Consider the following 20,457-nt stretch of genomic DNA (forward strand, 5'->3'; position numbering starts at 1 on the left):
GATTCCCAAACTAAAACACTTTAACCACAGGATTGACAATCACCAAATGAATGTTGGTGCAGTGGAGGGCACATTAGTATCTCCAACCATGTACTAACCATTGGTCACCCATAGCTGAATATGAAGCACACCTCTCCTCAAGCATCTGACCTTCAACCCATCTAACACTTTCACAATTGGCTCAGCATGAATAAAGTCTTTGACATCTGGGATATTGGGCAGATCAAAAAGTCTGATTAGTATTATGTAGTTCACAGAAAACATCAACTATTTCAACTATTACAATCAAATTCTACGCTCACTTAAATTTTATGATTAAAATAAAGAAATTGGCAATGATAGGCTAATTTCTGCTAGTTGTAGCAGAAGCTCTGCAAACAAACAATTTACACACGATCACTTAAATGAAAATTTAAAATGATAATCTTGAGAATCTTACAGCAATTCCTCATTGATAACCTGATCAAATCAGAAAATTGATGTGTCTCATTTGGAGACATGAGCACTGTTAAAAATCCTGCATTTCAAATACAATAGCAAACTGTTGCTCCAAAAATATTCATATGCAAAATATCCCCATATCATTAGGAGTTATAGAGGAGACCTGGTCAAAACTTGTTGCTAAATGAACACCATTAAAATCTGGAATATCTAGTTACTAGTTAACTAATTATTGAAGCTTGCTGTGTCCCATTTGCTGTAGGAGAGCATCAATTATGCTTCAAATCTAATTAACTACCAGAAAAGCTATTCAAAATGTCTTGAGGTTATGAAAGAAAACTCAAAATTTTCTTTTTTACAAAAACTTAAATAGGTGGTATTCCATTCTAGCTATTAAGGTGAGCAAGCAAGCACTTAAAACTATTAATAGGCATATTCATGCATATGATTCACAAACACCAAGAGACAACTGCAACATAAAAAGTCAATACGTGGATACTGGTGAAACAGGACATAATACAATAAAAGGAACTTGCATTTTTTTTTTAAAAACACTTTGCATTTCCTCATGGTGACTCGATCTGGGCATTTATTTTTTTTATATATATACAAAATTGAAGTTGCTGCCAGTAAATTTATTTTCTGCAAATGGAGAAGCTAATTATCAGTGAGTGATCGAACTGCAGATGATATTGACAATACAACACATCTCCTGTAGATAATAGAAATATCTACTGGAATAAATTCAGAATGTCCCAGACCACCACAATTCAATATATTTAACAACCTTAACAGTTTACCTTTTTAAGTTGAATTCATAGCATATGCTTCCTTTTAAAATCAAAGCAAACAAGATTATTAAACACGATTTTAAAAATACAAATGATAGTAAGCTGCAGTTTATTTTCAATAAAGCATTTTTATAAGGGCAATGCTGTTAGTCCCAGTGTCCCAGGTTTGAATCCAGCACTGTAAGGACTATACGTTCTCCCTGTGCCTCCAAACCTTCAAAAAAATACATGGAAGTTGTAGGTCAATTGGATGTAATTGGGCAGCATGGGCTCATGGGCTGTTAAGGACCTGTTACCGTGCTGCAACTAAATTTAAAATACAAAATTCATTGTATAATTGACTCAAAATAGTTTAGAACAACCACAAAGTCCTATTATTAAATAGAGTCAGTGGATATTCCCATTTTTAACCTTTTATTAATGAAGTACAAGGTTAAAAATCGATGCAGCACAATTGCTCAAATAGGGCAAGGCAGGGCAGTGTAAATACCTAGACTTCCATCTCTCCACACACACTGGCGAAGGTTGACATTTTGTGATCCCATCTATTTACATTTGTTATTTATCTCCTATTCCTTATCCAAACACTCAACAATGCTATCAACCAAGTGTTACAGTGGTTCTGGGAGTGAAAGCAGTTCTGTTCAATTAATTCAAACCTTTAAACAGGGTCCAAGCTCAGAATGTACCAATTACCTTTAAAAATATCATGGAAAATTTAGCTTATCAGCAACTTGTCTTTGGGTGGAACAGTTGGGCACGGTCTTCAACATTAAGACTATCAGTTTTCATCTACCCAAGTAATCCAAAAAATCAGTGACTCGATACTTCTACCCTTGGCAATTCAGTTGGGTGTGTGTCGAGAGTTCATTTCACTATGTGCCAAAGGAGCTAATGTTCAGAAATTAAGCTCTTCCGATAGTTTAAAGAACAAAAGGATTCACAAAATCTTGAGATGCAAAAGGTACCTCGGCTATTTTTTCTCAGGTAGTGATGAACGAAAAAAATTAATACAATTAACCAAGGCGCTTTTAAAAAAAAAATTTCAGCTACAATATCTACTACATTGCCAAATTGAAATGGTAATGAACTACTGGGACATATACAGCTTGTATGGAACTGAATTCCAGAAGTTAGCAACTGAAGAAGAAAGTATAATGTGCTTATAGGATTCAGGCAACAACCAGAAACTATTGGGTGATAATGGAAACAGCAATGCACCATTATGTAAAGAGAAATAACTTGGAACCCAAGTGTAAGTCACTTGCCTAATGCCTTATGTAGCCTAATGATCCAGAGGGTTCTTGTACTTTATATTAAGATTAGCCTTATTGTCAAGTCTACCAAAAAAAAGTATATTGGCTCTTTTTGGAGGATCACAAGCCAAATGAATTGATGTAATTTAATTGTATAAAGTGCTCTAAAGTACTACTGACACTAATCCTGCTCATAAAATTTTGAAAAATAGGGTTATCCTTGCTGCTCGCAATTTTGGATAGTTTACAAAACAAATACTTCTCAGAAATAGTTAGGAATGCTGATGGTGACAATCCACTTTTAAAGAATTTCTGTTTTACTTTATCAACAGCAATTTGTTCCTGTTCATCCAAAATACAAACTAGTTGTCCGTAGAAGACATAGCCAAGTGAAAATTCATAAGAACGCCAAATTGACCAGGTATACTGCAATAAGTATTTTGCATTTTTCTGCCAATATAGGATGGGATGTATTGCACCTGAATATAGCTAAACCAGAATAGTATAAAACTAATGCATTTATTCATTATTTTCTCATACATGTTCAGGAAAATGGCATGAATATACCAGCATTTAGAAAAAAAATGTTTTTTTTTCTAGGTTCCTCAATGGAATCTGGACCAACTTTTACCACGGGTAACAGGAAAACAACAGTGTTAATACAGCTTCACAGCTTTGCAAAAATGTCATGAAATGGTTTCACGGACTTCTTGTGGCTACATACCAGTACTGGTTTTCAATGCTCGAATAGCAAGCGTAAAGTTCATGCGAGAGTTAGGATCAACCACCTACTCAAAAGGAATTTTTTGGTCAGCGTACAGAAATCACATTACACAAATACAAAAACATAGCTTTGCTATGACATTAATTTACCACGGGTGTCAAAAAATTAAAATGTAGGTGCCTTAGGTGCCAAAAAAGACAAGAAAACTGAAGAAGCATTTCCACCATTTACTCTCATTATCAAAAATAGTTTCAATTCTTCTTGCAAAACAAAAAAGAAAAAAAAAACAAAAATACAGACTGGACACAAAACATCACATTATTCCTATGGCTTCAAAACGCTACTTGACCACATTCACAGGAAATGACACCAGCTACACTATAAAAACAAAAAGGTGCCATCCGATTTCTTTCTGCATGTGAACATTTTCCTGCACATTTACACTATACGAGTAACCATTGTTGTGCATGCTATGTGCCAAACCATAAATGAGGCTGAGGAGTAATTTTATATACATCATTACAATGGTGGACAGTGGTACAAGCAGTTCAGCCACATTGACACATGTAATGGGGTTATGAGATATTAATGATAAAATATTGGGCTTTGCTTTCAATGAAAGGGACAGAGAGCGAGAGAAGCACATGCACTAGTCCTCATTTTTGAACTGCCTGAAGTGAAAATTTTTGGACTTAAAAATTTGCTTAAACTTTGTGAAGATGTAAATCAGATTGCACATTAAGTTGTAGGTGCCAATTCTTTTGTTACTCATTTGGATTTGTACCAATGTAATACCCGAATTTGCCAATGTGGCTAAAATGTATTAGGTTTATTTTGGCTAGACATGCTGACATCTTCAGCAATCTAGCACTAGAAGGTATAGGTGCACTTTGTAAATATGGTTGAATCAGTAGGGCTATACTACCCAATGGCAAACAACAACTAATGCAGAGGCACTGCTGTAATATGCACATTTGGGTTAAACATCAATTCATCGCCACTTTGTTTCCCACAACATTAAAAGGAGATGGTGGTGAACTGAAGTGCAAATCCAGCACAGTATCAAATGCTTTTACAAACTTAGGTGTACAGTAAGTCTCTCAAATACTTCAGAGAAACCCTTCTGGCCAGATTAGCAGGTACTTGTGCACAACTTAACGGACTCATCAACTTCATCTGTGCACTCTTTTCTGGACGTGGCTCCAAGGCTGTCTTCAATTGTAGGCATCTAAGTGCATGTGCAGTGTGGGGCGGTGTCTTCCAGCAATCACCATTCATGATGAAATTACACACTGAGCACAATATGGTTCTAATACAACAGCAAGCAAACCTGAGGGAAGAAAATATATACCATGTGCGCCTAAAATATCATCCTCATTTCTATTTGAAACTAAGGTGTAATGGGAGTGTTTTGCTTTGTGCAACTGATCCATGCTAATGCAGACATTAGAAAATAATGAGGCATTTTGTTTTAAATATATTCTTGGGTCATCTAATGACATTACCAAAATAAAACAAAACCAATGTTTTTTTTTTGATTTAGAGAACACAAAAATAATCTGCATATAAAAAAGTGACATTATATTCTACATGTATTTTTTAAAACTGTTCGTACTGTAGTTCACCATTTTCTTTTCTTTAAATTACACCTTAACCTTTTGCGATTATGCACAATGCATAAGCAGCAACAATGAGGTCAAATTTCTCTTGCCAAAGATCATTCAGTATAAACCACTTGCAAAAGTTCATAATTATATCTTGTTCAAATTAACCTATTCCTCTTTTGTGGAAGCAAACCTGATGATTTACATTTACTTCAAGTGATCCATACCCAAAGCACTAGGACAAGTTCAAATAATTTTATTCCCCCAAATATAGAACTATAGCTGCCTTAAAGTTGTAGTCATCCCCATTAACAGGGACATGCCCAAGGTCTACCAGATCGATTCCAATCTAACAGTCATATCTATAGTCAATAGTTTCATCCAAGCTTTTGTCATCGTGTGGACTGGCAGCTAGGAAAGTAGGTATTGGCGACCCTGTTGTCACATTGATGACGCTAGCGCTCGTGCTTGCATTCCTCACTGCATTGCTGATGCTGGTTAGACTTATGCCCACTGTAAGTCTGGTCTGCTCCAAGGCCTTCTCTGGCACAGCAAAAGCCTCCAATTTTTTTTCACCATTGGCCATATAAGAGTTCTGGCAACCACGACATATGCAGTCCAAACAGGCCTTGCGATTTGAGTAACAAGGGCAACGTTGCCCACGACAAGTAAGAACACTTGGGTTTTGTGTAGCACGTCCACACTTGCACCCCTTCTTCTCTGGGGGCTTTTTGTATGCTATTTTTGATGGGCTACCAGGCATTATATTACTGCTATGAACCTTCTCCTTGGTTTTAGATTTGGTTGTTCCCTGCTTTACTTTTGAGTGTGATTTCTTTGCTCCATGTTCTGCGTGCTTTTTAACACTTTTACTGGCCGTGAGCAAGGATTTGCCCACTTTTAACGTGCCCCCATTTGGCACCGTAACTACAGTTTCTGTGGACAACTTGGTCTCTCTTTTGACAGGAACTGGAGCAGCAGCCCCTAATGGTGGGCCGTGTATAATTCTGGAAATGGGTAGGGGCTGAATTTTCTCACTGTCGCTCTCCGATCGAGATCGCTTCCGATTCATTCGAACAATTTTGGGTGTTGCTGCTACACAGGGAATACCATGAGGGGGTGCATTGCTAGAAACAAAAATACTGCTTTTAGAAGGCAAGGAGATAGGTTTGGCATCTAAAAGAGGTCCATTGGGTGTAATTGCCTCAGAAATCGGTTGTGAGTAATTGCTACACGCATCCAGATCATTTGCAACAGTTTTCAAGTCTTGAAATACATGTCCACCAGTAAGTAATAAAGAACCAATCGGCTTTATATCTTCACCGTAACTGCAAATGTCAACACCTACTACATCAACATTACTACAAGTAACTACTTCGTTGACTGCCTGCAAACTGTCAGAAATGTCCCTACTTTTGAAGTCCTCTCCAGTGCAGGATGCACTGAGCCTTTCTGAATTGTCAGAAGAAATAATATTTACAGTAAATTCACCAACAGAAAGTCCATTGCAACCAGGCAATCCATTGAAACTAGAGCAGGTTAATTCATTATTACTTGAAACTTGCTCACAGTCTTGAATGTTTTCAGTGATTTGTGGTGTTGCTGCCATTTCCAGGTCACTGGTGCATTCAGAGGTTGATGGGGTTGGGGAATTTGATAAATTTAAAGCACTTGCCAAAGTAGCAGTCCCTTGCTTCTCTTCATCCAATGAGATCCCCTCTTGAAGCAGGTTTAAAATGTCTGGAGCACCATCCATAACTGTAGTGAGGTGCTGTGAAATTGGGGATTCAGCTACATATTGACATAGTTTTTTGTAGCAGCGCACCAGGATGCTCAGCTGCTTATTTTCCTCAAACCGTTCATAATCTTTGCACCAACTACAGGAGGGCTTCATCATCATCTTTTTGCCTTTACACATTTTGCAGACATAATGCTGGCAAGTGGAGTTTGTTGGAGCAATTGGATCTTTCAGTAGGTTTCCTGCAAAAGAAAGAATTATTACTATGTGAAAAATACTGTTGATAAAAGATACAAAAACTTTTATATTGTATTTTAAAGTATAAAACTCAATATTGTTTGACATTTATTTTCTGATGGGCTCTTTAAATTTTAATTTAATAAATGGTTGATGTGAGAATTATTTGAGAAATATTTCTCTCCCATTTGATAAATATATTTTCCACCAAAGGAGAAAAAATAACATAGCCCAAAATGTATTTAAGCATTGAAGTTAGTGGTTGTTTAAAAACTCTCATTTAAGTAATTTCATACTGTTTTCTAAACTACAGACTAGAGTGAATAAACAAAACAAAATTTAATTACCCCTGCAAACCATTTGTTAGAAAGGGATGAATTACAGTGGTGGAACAAATTAGAGAATGTTACTCAGGGAATTAATTTTTGTAAAAATATACGAGAGAGGTTTTAAATTTGATTTTACAGCTACAACTATATTTATAAAACGGTGTTAAGCAGTTGCAGCACCAGCCCTATTCTGCAACCCAATTTTTAACATTTCAGGCATATTTTGCCCTCATTGATTGTTAATAAATCTCATTTTGCAAGAGAAACAGACATACAAGTTTTTACATTACAGCGAAGACAGAAAATTAATACTAATGTATGATGAAAACAATATCCTAGCATCAAACAGTCAATTAGCAATCCATCTGCATGCTCACATACCAAATATGCTATCAGTGAGAGCAGTATTGGCCTACTTACAATGTTGAAAAATAGTGAGAGAAAGAAAACAGATGGATCATTTGAATATCTTAATTCAAAAAAACCCTTCAGAGCCAATAGTTTCCCTTTGTTCACATAAAAATATCACCTCCCCAAAAGATGTGGAGTTCCATTAATCCACTTGGTGTACAAACAAATTTAAAAATATATTTCCCCAAAAATGTCAGCGATTGGGCAAGTTTGTACTGGACATGGAGAGCCACAGTTGCACTCGCTATGCAGATGTATACTTTTCAGTACACTGTCAGAAGTGCTGATAGGTCATCCTGCAAAGTGAAGCATTTTGCAAGTGGGAATTAGGCTACAGGTAGCCAAACCCAGAATGCTGCCAACAGACTGTCCTAACAATTTTCCATCAGCACAAACCATTAGAAGTCCTTCTCCCTGTTTCAAAGAGACACATAGCAATTATCAATTAAATTTTATTTAGTACAACTCCAAATTAAATTCGAGTAAGAACACTGACATCAAGAACTTTTTAGTGAAGGTCAATGCCCCATTCAAATGAATAGGCTCATGCTAGATACAACAACAATACCTGAGGGTCCAGATACAAAATATAGGCAGCCTGCAGCTCAGGCAGTTATGGTGCAATACTGTACTTGGTAGAAAGGTCAAATGCCTTTGACCTCCAGTGCATTCTGTACTTTTTTGTACAGAGCCGAAATCTACAATGGTCTGAGGCTCCTGGCGGTTCTTTACTAAACTGCCAGCTAACTATGCATATGATTTAGCCCCACTGATTATTTACTTGTAAACAAATTCCATAGAAGAAAAAATGCAAATTGGTTGATGATTACTGGATTTATTATCAGGGCTAATCTAAAATGGCTGGGTCTGCTACAAATTATTTACATCTCAACTTCAAGTTCTCAACGTTGTGAAAAACTTGTTTAAACATTTTTGATGAGCAAAATGACAGGCATCGTACACAAGTATCAAATATGCAATGAAAAAATTCAAATGCAATGTTCCTCAAGCGATGAAATTTAGCCAAAATGCCCTGGGACTTTCATATCAATTGCTTTAGTAAACATACCAGAGATTAATTAATCAATGTTTATTAATCATAGTACAAATGTTCATACCATGTTAAAAAAAAGTTATTGCTACAATTTAAAACAATATATTTGGAAGCTGAGAAAGTGAAACTAATGCAACTAATTGGTGCTGGACACAGCAGAAAATTTTTAAGAAATTAACAACCTGCGCACTACGAGGTTGCAGATAGTACTACAAAGTGATGTCAATGCCCTGCGTTAATCCTAACTATTTGCAATTTTTTCTAAAAGTGAAAACAAAAAGCACAGAAGTAGATTTTGCATAAGTTAAATGCATGCCCACCTCACTGACAAAAGGCAAAGGAGGAAAAACCCAACACCCAACCCCAACCAACCAATTTTCCCTTGCAACCGCTGCAATCGTGTCTGCCTGTCCCGCATCGGACTGGTCAGCCACAAACGAGCCTGCAGCTGACGTGGACTTTTTACCCCCTCCATAAATCTTCGTCCGCGAAGCCAAGCCAAAGAAGGAAGAAGAAATGCATGTCAATCTGCCTTCAAATAAATCACATTTAACAATAGTAGACCATCTAATTTCAACAGAATATAATCTAATTTTAAACTAAAGAATTTTTCCCCCACCCCCACTCAAACTGTAATTACACACCAGAAAAGTGAAAAAAGACTGTGCCGGTTTACAGGCAACGAAATTCAGGAAAGATATACACCGGTACTTGCCTTGAAGGCACTGAGGCAAAACTCACCTGAATGATTTCCAAGCTTAAAGTTTGAAACACTATTACTATATTTAAAAAATCAACTCATTTTTCATTTCCATTTGCAGAACCAGTTATTGCCCCACAAATCAGACTAAAATGAACATGATGATTTTAATGGGGATCACAGAGCACTTTAAAAAAAAAATCAGCATTTTGATGAAACATCTTTGACCTGCAATATTAAATCTGCTTCTCTCTCCAAAGATGCTGACAAGCACTCCAGCTTTTTGTTTTACTTAACATTTACAAGTGATAACAAGGTAGCATCAGTTCATGTAAAAATTTCAATCTCAATTAAGATCACAAGCTAATTTATTGTAAATCTTACAGGACTATTGAACTAATGTAATAATGTATTTACAATCAAAATAATACTAAAATAAACTATCTGAGGCATTAATCTAAATGGTTTGATTTTATGCTTGATGTTCTGCTCATGACATTGTATCAAGTGCATCTTAAGATTCTGATTAGAAGTTCAAAACAAAATTTTAAACATCAAAAGCTCAGCAAATCTCAAAATGTATTCAGACAACATTAAATCTACCTATTTCATCCACAAGTTTAAATTAACACAAAAATATTTGGGCAAAACACAAAAATCAGAGTGATTTATCACAAGAGACAATTTGGCTCTTCATATCTATGTTAGTTCTGTGAAAGATCTTCCCAATTAGAATAATATGAAATGCAAAATATTATTTTTCTTAGGACAAAATGATAGAATGTACAACTGGATATATTTTCCATTTCTGATTTAGTCTAATTACATACACATTCTGCAGATTATCTTTGCTATTTTCCCTGATGCATACTAAATGACCTGACTTTTGGCACTCTGCCCAGACCTCGGCACCCAAACAATGAGGCAGACACACAAACCATATCAGACACTAACCAACTGGCCATCTTCAAAAATCTGTTTATCCAATGAGCAAAAGTTGGAATATTTTTCCAGTTAAAATACAAATGGAAATTTCCAAATACAAGTTTACATATTCTCACACCACACAAATACAAGCATCAAGGAAATGAAGTTTCTTAAACCAACATAATAACAAAGAGCAAATATTTTCTCCTGAAATGGACTAGTGTTAAAGTGCAATGATTTGCTGAATGAATGTTCTCCTTCCCTTCAAGGTGTAATCTGTTCATCCATGTCTTCATTTATAAATCTAGTTTAAATCATGGTTTGACTTTGCCACTTCCCTAGACCTACAGCAAGTTGTATCCCTGCATCTATGTATGTCAATTCTTGAAAAAAATACAAAATCTCAGAAATATGAATGTCCCTCACTCATACATTTAAAGTGATGAATACACTCTCCAATTCAATTTTATCTGCCCTGAGAAATGATCATAGGGCTTTGAACCTTTCACAATATATCTGCAAACTACCAAAAATTGCTCTTTGCACTGGTATGGTGTTTATCAAGTACTCTAATACAGTGGTTCTCAATCTTTTTCTTTCCCTATTGCAACTGGTGCTCTGTGATTAGTAATGGATTGTTTAAGGTCGTATGTGAGTGGGAAGGGAAGGTTGAGAAATAGGTTTTCAACCTTTTTCTTTCCTCTCACATACCACTTTAAGTATTCCCTATGCCAAAGGTGCTCTGTGATTAGTAAAGGATTGCATAAGGTGATATGTGGGTGGAAAGAAAATGTTTGAAAACCACTGTTTTAATCATACCTAACTGACTCATTATGTGCACGGTTTCATAGCTCCAAAGGAAATGGGCCAATTACAATTTTTCTCAAGCAAAATATTTCAGTAACAATTGATTCTTAACCTTCCCTTCCCACTCACATATTCCCTTCCACTTTTACTATTTTGGTAAAAGTTATTTAAACCCAGAGAGGCTCTGGACAAAGTGGCCACTTTCGGTTTAAGAATTTCATGTATGTTACATTCTAAATGTAGTATTATAAGACAATAATGGAACCTTTACATATGAATACCCACTTATAGTTCAACTTTATCTTTTATCAATATTATGGTAATATTACAATAACATTTCTCTCCAATGAAGCCAATTTATTTTCTATATCTAAGTAAATAATTTAAATATTAGTGTATTTATCACAAATGGACATACACACAAAAGTATATTATTTTAAATTTTAGAATTTAATGGGAACATTGCAGATGTTCTCATGTAAATAGTGTAAAATTTTACAAAACAATTTAAGATGTGACCTTAAAAACCATTGAAATATGCTAAAATTACACTTAGCTTCAACAAGAGCCAATGCAAAAAAAATCAAAACAGTCACAATTGAAAGTCTTTTACAGACCTAGTTTTTTTTCAAAATATCATGCTGTGATGTTAAAATGTCTAAGACTCAATTAGTATGGAATAAGAAAGCAGCATCAAATATTTAAGTAGTAAAGAAAATTAACCCACAAAACACAATGCTGATCAGAGATGAAGGCAAAAAAAAACAGGTCAGGTTGCATCTGTGAACAGAGAAACAGGCAGAAAGTTCATGAATCTTAAGTTAACTCTGATCCTCTCCAATGACAGCCTTTTTTCCCCCCTCGCTGAGTATTTTCTAAGATTTCCAACAGATGAGGGGTTTATTTTTGCCTTTCCGTGTTTGTCACTAATAGTTCCCACAAAACCACTTTTGATCAAGAACCATTCTTTATAAAGGAGAATGTAAGTGGGAAGGCAGAGACTTGGTATTCTACGTTATCTTAAAAAGTACGGGTGAAGAATCCTAATACAAAACAGAGAACTTCGGAAAAAATATGTGCGTTCGTAAAACAATCATATTATACTTGTCTATTTAGAGGTTGCTGCTCGTCAAAGAGTTCAGAATTGTATTCAAAAACCATTCCACACAATGCCATTCAAATCTTCTACAAAAGTTGTAGTTAATAAACTGAAGCAGATGGTGATCGAAAGTAATTGGAATCGAGTTGCTTGCTCATTGGTGAACTTGCTACGTTTCCAGACCGAAGCTTCAGAAGCACGTGTGCGTGTTTACTTTTGGGCAGATCCACCAGCGTCAGGGTATTGCGGGCCAACTCATGCGAAGCTGCAACTTTTACCCAACAAGCTCAGAGAACACGAACAACGAGAAAATAACGATCACCACATTAATAAAAAGAATTATAAAAAGTGTTTCCTTTCAATGTGCAACAAGGGGAGAACTTCCCCTTGTATTATATTCATTAAGGTCACGGATTGACCGTAATAAAATGTTGAATTGTTTAGTGCCACAACCTATAGAGAAACATTACACAGCGATGAAACAATTACTCTCTCCAAACACGTGGTGACTTGTTTATAAACCGCAGAATGGATCAGTACAAAGATATTCTCGAGATCTCAAATTTTAAAGTGTACAAAAATAATAAATACATTGGACTTTCGTCAGGAAAAGGTCATTCAAATAATCAGGTTTTTAGGAGAGAAAAAAAAACACAGGCACAAATGCTGGAGAAACTCAGCAGGTCAAACAGTTCCTTTATGTTGCATCACCAACGTTTCAGGCTTGAGCCTTTCAAGGTGTGTAGGAAAATTACAAATTGAGTTTATGATCGGTAATAAAAAAAAATCATACAAATCTGTTGCAATGAAAAACAAAATCAGACCAGTCATTTTATGCCTTATATTAAAACAAAACGATTTCCTATTGTCAAACTGGGTGAAAAAGTTGACAATAGTACAGGCCTGAGAATGGACGTTGCCCAATCGTATAATTGATATATATTGTATAATATAAAAGATATAACCCACTCGTTATTCTTAATACAACTGGATCTTTTCATCAGATAATTTAAAATACTGCAATGAAATAATCGACAGATTTTTTTTTTAAAAACCAAAGATGCATCTTTCCCCATCTCAGAAAAAAAGGTTTCCCTTAAACATCAACAACCAAATGCACAACTGTTGCTCGGAAAGGTTTCTGCAATAAAAAGGACTCTCATTGTACTGCAAACGGCGGATGATCTAAGTAGCAGTGCAAAGGATAATATCTGAACGTAAAGGAGGAGGGGGGGGGGTGTGGAAACGACGCCACTTGCACTCGATCAAAAGCAAAACAAACACACCGCACATTTACTACTGAACTTGTACCATCTGCATTAGCTGGGTCTCAAATTCTGATACTAGTCGGTGGCAAACAGTACAGGCCTCTGGTGCAATGCAACAACCCATTTCTTGCAGAGTTTACATGCACTGAAAATGCAGATGGGAAAAAAAAATTAAACAGCTTTAAGAGAACACATTGCTCCTGAATTAATTGCACGGGTCTGTTCACCTCTCTATTTTTGCATGAAGTGGCAATCGGCCTTGCTCGTATTATTTTTTGGGGAGGGGGGAGGTTTGGCCTGTTATTTTAGCGTGTGCACTCACCGCAGACACAGCAGGAGAGGGACTGGCGCAGGTAAGGCAGCAGTTTGTAGAGCTCGGGAAACGAGCCGGGTTCCTGCGGCTCGCACTGCATGATGTAGCGGCAGGTCGACACGTACAGGCTGGTGGCGTTCACCGGATTCATGGCGGCGTCGGAGCGGCCCGGGAGGCCGCTGGGCTGCTGCTGCTGGGCCGGCCGCCGCCGCCGAGCTCGTTTCCGATCGCTTTTTCTCCGACGCCCAGTTTCCGCGGCGTTGCTAATGTCCATTTAAACAGGAGCGGTGTCAGCGGCGCCTGCCGCTGCCGTGACCTAGTCCCCGGCGGCTCGGCTCTTCTCCCGCAGAGCCATCGCAGGAGGACGGCGGCGGCGGCGGCGCACTGGAGCACGACTAGCCGCGGAGCAGCGCCTCCATCCGAGCCGCGCCGACTCGGGGCTCCGCGCCCCTCTCTCGCGATTCGCTTGGTCCGAGCGCGGGGGGCCTTCGGCGCGCGCCTCTCGCCATTCGCGAGGACGACGCCTCCGCTCGGCCCCCGGGTCCCCTCGCTTCCCCCCCTCCCCACCCACCCCTCCCCACCCACCCCTCCCCACCCACCCCTGCCCTCCAAGCGGCGGCGCACACAGCCTTCTCCTCACCGAGGGAGGGAAAGGAGGTGGGCAGGGAGAAGAGGGGAAGGGAAAGGAGCGTGCGGACTCGAGCTCAGTCCCTCGCCACCCGCCCCGGCATCGCCACCATTACCCTCGCCGGACGGAGCTCGCCTTCCCTTCGCGGGCTGCCCGCGGACGGTGAGGATCCCGCCCCCCTGTTTAAACTCTGCGCGGACCCGGAAAGGAGCGCGAGGGCCGGCGGCGGGGGGCTGCGAGATTTTTTAAATGGTGGAAACGTTCGTTTAAAGAGGAAAAAAAAACGGAAAGAGCTTGAGCACCGGTCACGTGACGTGACTGGAGAGAAAAAAAGGTAATGCGAAGCGCCTTTCCCAGTGCCTGTTCGGTTTCATTTTTATAAAGCGTTCGGCTCCCCCTCCCCTGATATTATTCTCCTCCCTGTATGAAGACGAGTGCAAAATAATTATCATTGACGGTAGTTTTATTTGATCGCTTGGGCTGCAGTTAAAACCTGCATTACCCGGCACCCGCGGTTGCACGGTGCCTATCTCAGTGCAGGGGCGCGTGGATCCTTTTTATAGGGAGGCTGGCGGGGGCGGGGGCCGTCTTCCAGCCAATCACCATCGCGCTCGCCGAGGTCCTTCGCGAATGGGCTGGGCTCCCCGCCGGGTCACGTTGGGATTTTAGTTTTAAGACGCCAATCCCGCGGACGGCTTGATTGCCGACCCTTTCGTGAGAACGACAGCTCCCATTGGACGATCGGCTCCTGCGCGTGCTTGATTTTTGGCACCCTCGCCAGTGGTGGCAATAGAGTTGAAACCACCTTCTCGCACGTCGTGGGGGGGGGGGGGGGAACCTGCCGACGCCTTCGCAGCGGAGAAGCCGATTGGTGGCCAAGCCCGCCAATCAAGTGACGTACGTGGGAGCTTGTCTCGATCCGTTTCGCCTGGATCCTTGAAAGCCTCATTCAGGATGATGATGGCGGCTGGGTGGCTAGTGCGCTGTTCCCGGTCGCTGGCCGGCGCGCTGCGGGTGGGCAAGTACATTTCGCCCCTCTCCGCGACGACTAGAACCGGCAAGCAACAGATGCAGTGGTACACAGTTAGCAATCTGTCTGTACAGGAGCGAATCGAGAGGAAGGCTCAAAGGGCGATGTTAGGAGGAGGTCAACCCAGGATCGATGCCCAGCACAAGAGGGTACGTTTGAGACATCATTTGTATTAACACGAGGAATTTTAAATGTCTAAGCCTCTTTCTTTTAAGTGTCCTATGTATTTGCGATTTGCCCTTTTTGGTAGGTCGTGTCTCTTTTCCCCCACCCCCCCCCCCCCCCCCCCATCAGGTGCTATTGGCTGGGTGGCATTAATTGATAATTAATCCCTTGCATTGGGTTGTTATCTCTGGTCATTTCCCGTTGCTTCCACTTCCTGATCAGCATCTTTGTGCCAATCTGTGCAAGAGTTCCAAACAGCAAGACCTGCTCGGCAGTTCGGGCAGCGTGTGTGAAGAGCGAATCCATTAAGGTAACAGGTGGGAGCAGCCTTTTCCTGAATTCTGCATCAGCTTCACTTTCGAGATGCGACCCGATCGCGATGACCCCGCGATGATGCAAGCCCGATTTTCGAGCTGCTCTATGCTTGTGTGCTTTGGCATTTGGTTGCAGGCGGAATGGGATGATGTCTCCAGAAATAAATCCTTAACCAGATGGTCGTGCGCTTAATTTGCTAGTTTGAACAGCTTTTAACTGTAATATTTGTACATTGAGTTCACATTTTTCTTTTTAAAAATAAAAAAAATGGATGTTGTTAAACATCACCAATTGTAATGCCATAACCAGCTTGTTGCACAAACGTAAGAATACATACTCCCTGTGAGAAAAAAATGACTTGGTTGCTACTTCATTTGCTTTGTTCAGTTTTAGTCACAAAGTTTTCTTTATGTGGGAACTTTTACTTTGGATTTTAAAATATTCAGTTTAATGAGTTGAAACTTTGTACCAACTTGGAAAGGAGAATGGGAACAACAAAGAATACCTGACACTGTGCCAGGGTCTAAATTACATCGCCTGCTACAAAACCAAATCAGGTAGGAGACTCCCAGATGAACTTGATGGCTTCTACATCTGATTTGTGCAACAGAACATGGAAAAATCATGGTTCACTTCCACGTTCCCCAATGGTCCTCTGCTATCAGTGTCCGAGAATGACGTGGGCTGCCTTCAGGAGGGTGAATCCAAGGGAAGCATTTGGTCTGGACAGACTGCCTGGCCAGGTACTGAAAACTTGTGCTGACCCGTTTGCGAATGTATTCACAGATATTTTCAACATCTCACTCCAGTGGAGTGTGATTCCCACCTGTTTCAAATGGGCCTCAACTATATCTGTGCCCAAAAAGAGTGAGAAAACCTGCCTAAATGAGTACCAACCAGTGGCACTCACATACACAATGATGAAGTGATTTTAGAGGCTGGTGTTGAAGCATATCAGCTGTCTGAGTGGTCTCCTAGATCTGTTCAAATTTGCTACTGAAGCAACGGGTCTACGACAGATGCCATCTCACTGGCTCAACGTGAAACCCTGGAACACCTGGACAGCTAAGAAGTATACATCAGGAAGCTCTTTATCTACCACTGACTATGAATAACTTTACAATGCCAGTGATCAAAACAGGGGTTCGAAGCCAACGCTGTCTGTAAGGAGTTTGTACATTTTCTTGATGTCTGTGGGTTTTCCCCAGGGGCTCCAGTTTCCTCCCATTGTTCAAAATGTACCTAATTGACTTGTTATGTGCACGGTTTCATAACCCCAAAGGAAATGGGCCATGACTATTTTTCTCAAGCAAAATATTTCAGTAACAATTGGGTCTAGAGCAGTGATTCTCAACCTTCCCTTCCCACTCTCATACCACCTTTTAAGCAATCCCTTACTAATCATGGAGCACTTATGGCATAGGGATTACTTAGTGGAAAGAAAGGTTGAGAACCACTGAAATAGATAATTTAGTATAATACATATGGTAAAAATCAAAGTTGAACCCAAGTATAACTATCTCCTGAGATGCATTTAATTGATTAGAATGGTCTTTCTTATTTAAAACATTGGAAACATTTGGTATAGGCAGAACATTTATAAACTGGATAAGAACTCTCATAAACCCACAAGCCAAAATTATAACTAATAATCAGATGTTGACGGCTTTTCCCTTGAGTACATCAAGTAGACAGTGGTGTCCTCTGTCTCCATTGCTTTTTATGCTAGCTATTGAGGCACTGACAGAGATTATAAGGATAGATCTGGATATTAAGGGCTTCAAAGTTGGACAGGAAGAACATGAAATTAGCTTTTTTTGTTGATGATGTGCCATTATATATGTCTGACCCAACTAAATCCTTGATAAAATTGTTAACAATATTAGAAAAATATGGAATATCACGTTGCAAAATAAATATGGACAAGACTGAGATAATGCCATTGAAATATTTTGATTATGAAATATATCAAAAAGGTAGATTTAAGTGGAAGATGGATGGAATCAAATATCTCTGAATATGACATAATAATTTACCGTACTTGTATAAATTTAATTACACTCTTATTTTTTTTTGAAAAAAGAGAAAGATTTACAGAAATGGAAAGACCTGCTGATTACTCTAGTGCAGTGGTTCTCAACTTTTTTTCTTCCCACTCAGATGCCACTTAAAGTATTCCCTGTGCCATAGATACTCTGATTAGTAAGGGATTGCTTAAGGTGGTATGTGAGTGGAAAGAAAAAGATTGAAAACCACTGCTCTACTGGGAAGAGTAAGTTGTATTAAAATGAATGTGATCCAAGATCACAGTATCTTTTTTCAATCGATGACTATTGCACTACCTATAAATTTCTTTAAATTATTGAATAATTACATAAGGCAATTCCTATGGAATAACAAAATGCCAAGAATTTCATTGGAAAAGCTAACTTGGGATTATAAACTAGGAGGACTTAGACTTCTGAACTTTAAAAAATACTATTTATCAGCACAAGCAAGATTTTTATAATTTTTTGAAGAAGACAGCCCCCCTTCTTGGATACTAATGGGATTGGGGTACAAGAGAGGGCCTCTGTGCCTGTAGCCCTCAACAATCGGTACTCCTCCTTGCGTACTGTGGGGGGGGGGGGGAGGAACAGTCAGGCTGGGGAAGGCATAAGTGGCTGTACCTCTGGCACAAGGTCAGCCTCTATAGCCCAGAAGGGTAGGGAAAGGAAGAGGAGGGCAATAGTTATGGGGAATTCAATGGTCAGGAGGACAGATAGGGGATTCAATGAATACGATAAAGAAAACCAGATGGTGGTTTGCCTCCCTGGTGCCAGGGTCCAGGATGTAACTTCTCATGTCCATGACATCCTAAGTTGGGGGTGGCGGTGGGGGGGGGGTAATGAGCCATAGATAGCCATAATTAGGGAGGAAAGAGCGGAGGGTCTGATAGTGATTTTTCAACAGTCACTAGTGGGGGCATGGTATCTCAGGATTGGGGTGTCGCAAACGTGGTTCCTCTTTTAAAAAGGGCTCCAAATGTAGGTCCACCAATTATAGGCCAGTAAGTTTGACGTCAGTGGTTGGTAAACTAATGGAAAGTATTCTTAGAAATAATATGTGCAAGTATCTAGAGGGTCAGGGACACCCAACATGGTTTTGTGTGGGGAAGGTCTTGTTTGACAAATCTTGTTGAATTTTTTTGGAGGTGACTAGGAAGGTTGATGAGGAGTAGATGTAGTCTATATGGATTTCAGTAAGGCCTTCAATAATGTTCCTCATGGAAAGTTGGTAAAGAAGGTTCAGGTGCTAGTTATTAATGTTGAGATAGATAGGTTCAATGGTGGCTAGAAGGTAGATGCCAGAGAGTCATGGTGGATAATTATCTGTCAGGATGGAAGCCAGTGACGAGCAGTGTGCCTCAGGGATCGGTGTTGGGCCCCTTGTTGTTTGTCATTTACATTAATGATTTGAATGATGGAGTGGTAAATTGGGTTCAAAGTATGCAGACAATACAAAAATAGTGAAGATGGTTTTCAGGGACTGCAGAAGGATTTGGATTGCTTAGAAGAGTGGGCTGAAAGATGGCTGATGGGGTTTAATATCGATAAGTATGAAGTACTTGACTTTGGGAGGAATAATCAAAAACAGTATATATGTAGTGAAGGGGAGGGCATTGAGGAATGCAGAGGAACAGAGAGATCTTGGAATAACGATTCATCATTCTTTGAAAGTGGATTCTCATGTGGATAGAGTGGTAAAGAAGGCTTTTGGCCTTTATTAAATCAAAGCATAGAATATTAGGAGGTGAGAGGTGATGTTGAGACTGTTCAAGGCATTGGTGAGGCCAAATTTGGAATACTGTGTGCAGTTCTGGTCCCTAAATTATAGGAAGGATATCAATCAGGTAGAGAGGGCGCAGAGAAGATTTACTAAAATGTTGCCTGGATTGCGGTATCTAGAATACAAAGAAAGAATGAGTAGACTGGGTCTTTATTCATTAGAGTGTAGAAGGTTGAGGGGGGAATTTGATAGAGGTATTTAAAATTATGAGGGGATAGATGGAGTAGATGTGAATAGGTCTTTCCCTTGAGGGTAGGAGAGATTAGAATGAGGGGTCATAAGTTAAGGGTTAGGGGGCAAAAGTTGAGAAGTAACATGAGAGGGGGCTTCTTTGCTCGGAGAGTGGTGGCTGAGTGGAATGACCTTCCAGAAGAGGCCGTTGCAGCAGGGTCAATTTTGTCATTTAAGAGAAGGTTGGATAAATACATGGATAAGAGGGGATTGGAGGGTTATGGACAAGGAGCAGGTAGGTGGGACTAGAGGAGATCACTTAAATCGGTGCGGACTAGAGGGGCCGAGATGGTCTGTTTCCATATTGTAATTGTTATATGGTTATAAAAGAAGAGACAATGAAGGACTTTATTTACGTGGAATTTTAAGTTAATAGGCGTTTTAACACCTACTTTATCCTTGGAATTTAGGACCTCCTATGCCTTTCACATCGCGGTCCAAATTCCTGGCAATTTAGGGGGAGTCCCGCCCCCAACCGATGATGCATTATGCACAAACAGGAGTAAGAATAAATCCCCACCTCATCCATTGATTGCCCGCTCCCTCCCTCCCGGCTGGCTG

At 39.6% G+C, this 20,457-nt stretch overlaps 2 protein-coding genes across 7 annotated transcripts in view; one reads left to right on the forward strand and one right to left on the reverse strand.

Moving 5' to 3' along the window:
- Positions 1 to 1,627: 1,627 nt before the first annotated feature.
- On the reverse strand, positions 1,628 to 14,270 carry LOC138742331 (E3 ubiquitin-protein ligase MSL2-like). Its single transcript, XM_069896600.1, has 2 exons — positions 13,709 to 14,270; positions 1,628 to 6,796 (listed from the first exon to the last, which is right to left on the reverse strand). The coding sequence occupies exons 1-2, from the start codon at positions 13,971 to 13,973 to the stop codon at positions 5,166 to 5,168; spliced, it is 1,896 nt and encodes a 631-aa protein (XP_069752701.1). The 5' UTR covers positions 13,974 to 14,270; the 3' UTR covers positions 1,628 to 5,165.
- Positions 14,264 to 20,457, forward strand: part of pccb (propionyl-CoA carboxylase subunit beta) — a 72,706-nt gene continuing 66,512 nt past the window's right edge. Inside the window, exons 1-2 of one of the 6 annotated variants that reach the window (XM_069896603.1) lie at positions 14,264 to 14,661; positions 15,432 to 15,506. In XM_069896603.1, coding sequence (XP_069752704.1) covers positions 15,462 to 15,506 — 45 coding nt within the window. In that variant the 5' untranslated portion in view covers positions 14,264 to 14,661; positions 15,432 to 15,461. Of the gene's footprint in view, positions 14,662 to 15,164; positions 15,507 to 20,457 lie in introns of those variants that run through there. The other 5 variants (XM_069896602.1, XM_069896606.1, XM_069896607.1 and 2 more) reach the window with 5 other exon arrangements.

The sequence above is a fragment of the Narcine bancroftii genome, chromosome 9, assembly GCF_036971445.1.
Source record: "Narcine bancroftii isolate sNarBan1 chromosome 9, sNarBan1.hap1, whole genome shotgun sequence".
Taxonomy (NCBI): domain Eukaryota; kingdom Metazoa; phylum Chordata; class Chondrichthyes; order Torpediniformes; family Narcinidae; genus Narcine; species Narcine bancroftii.

Coding starts and splice junctions, on each gene's coding strand:
- LOC138742331 (XM_069896600.1), bottom strand. CDS start 13,973: ATGGACATTAGCAACGCCGCGGAAACTGGGCGTCGGAGAAAAAGCGAT. Junction 6,797..13,708: donor CCTCTCCTGCTGTGTCTGCG/GTGAGTGCACAC, acceptor TTTCTTTTGCAG/GAAACCTACTGAAAGATCCA.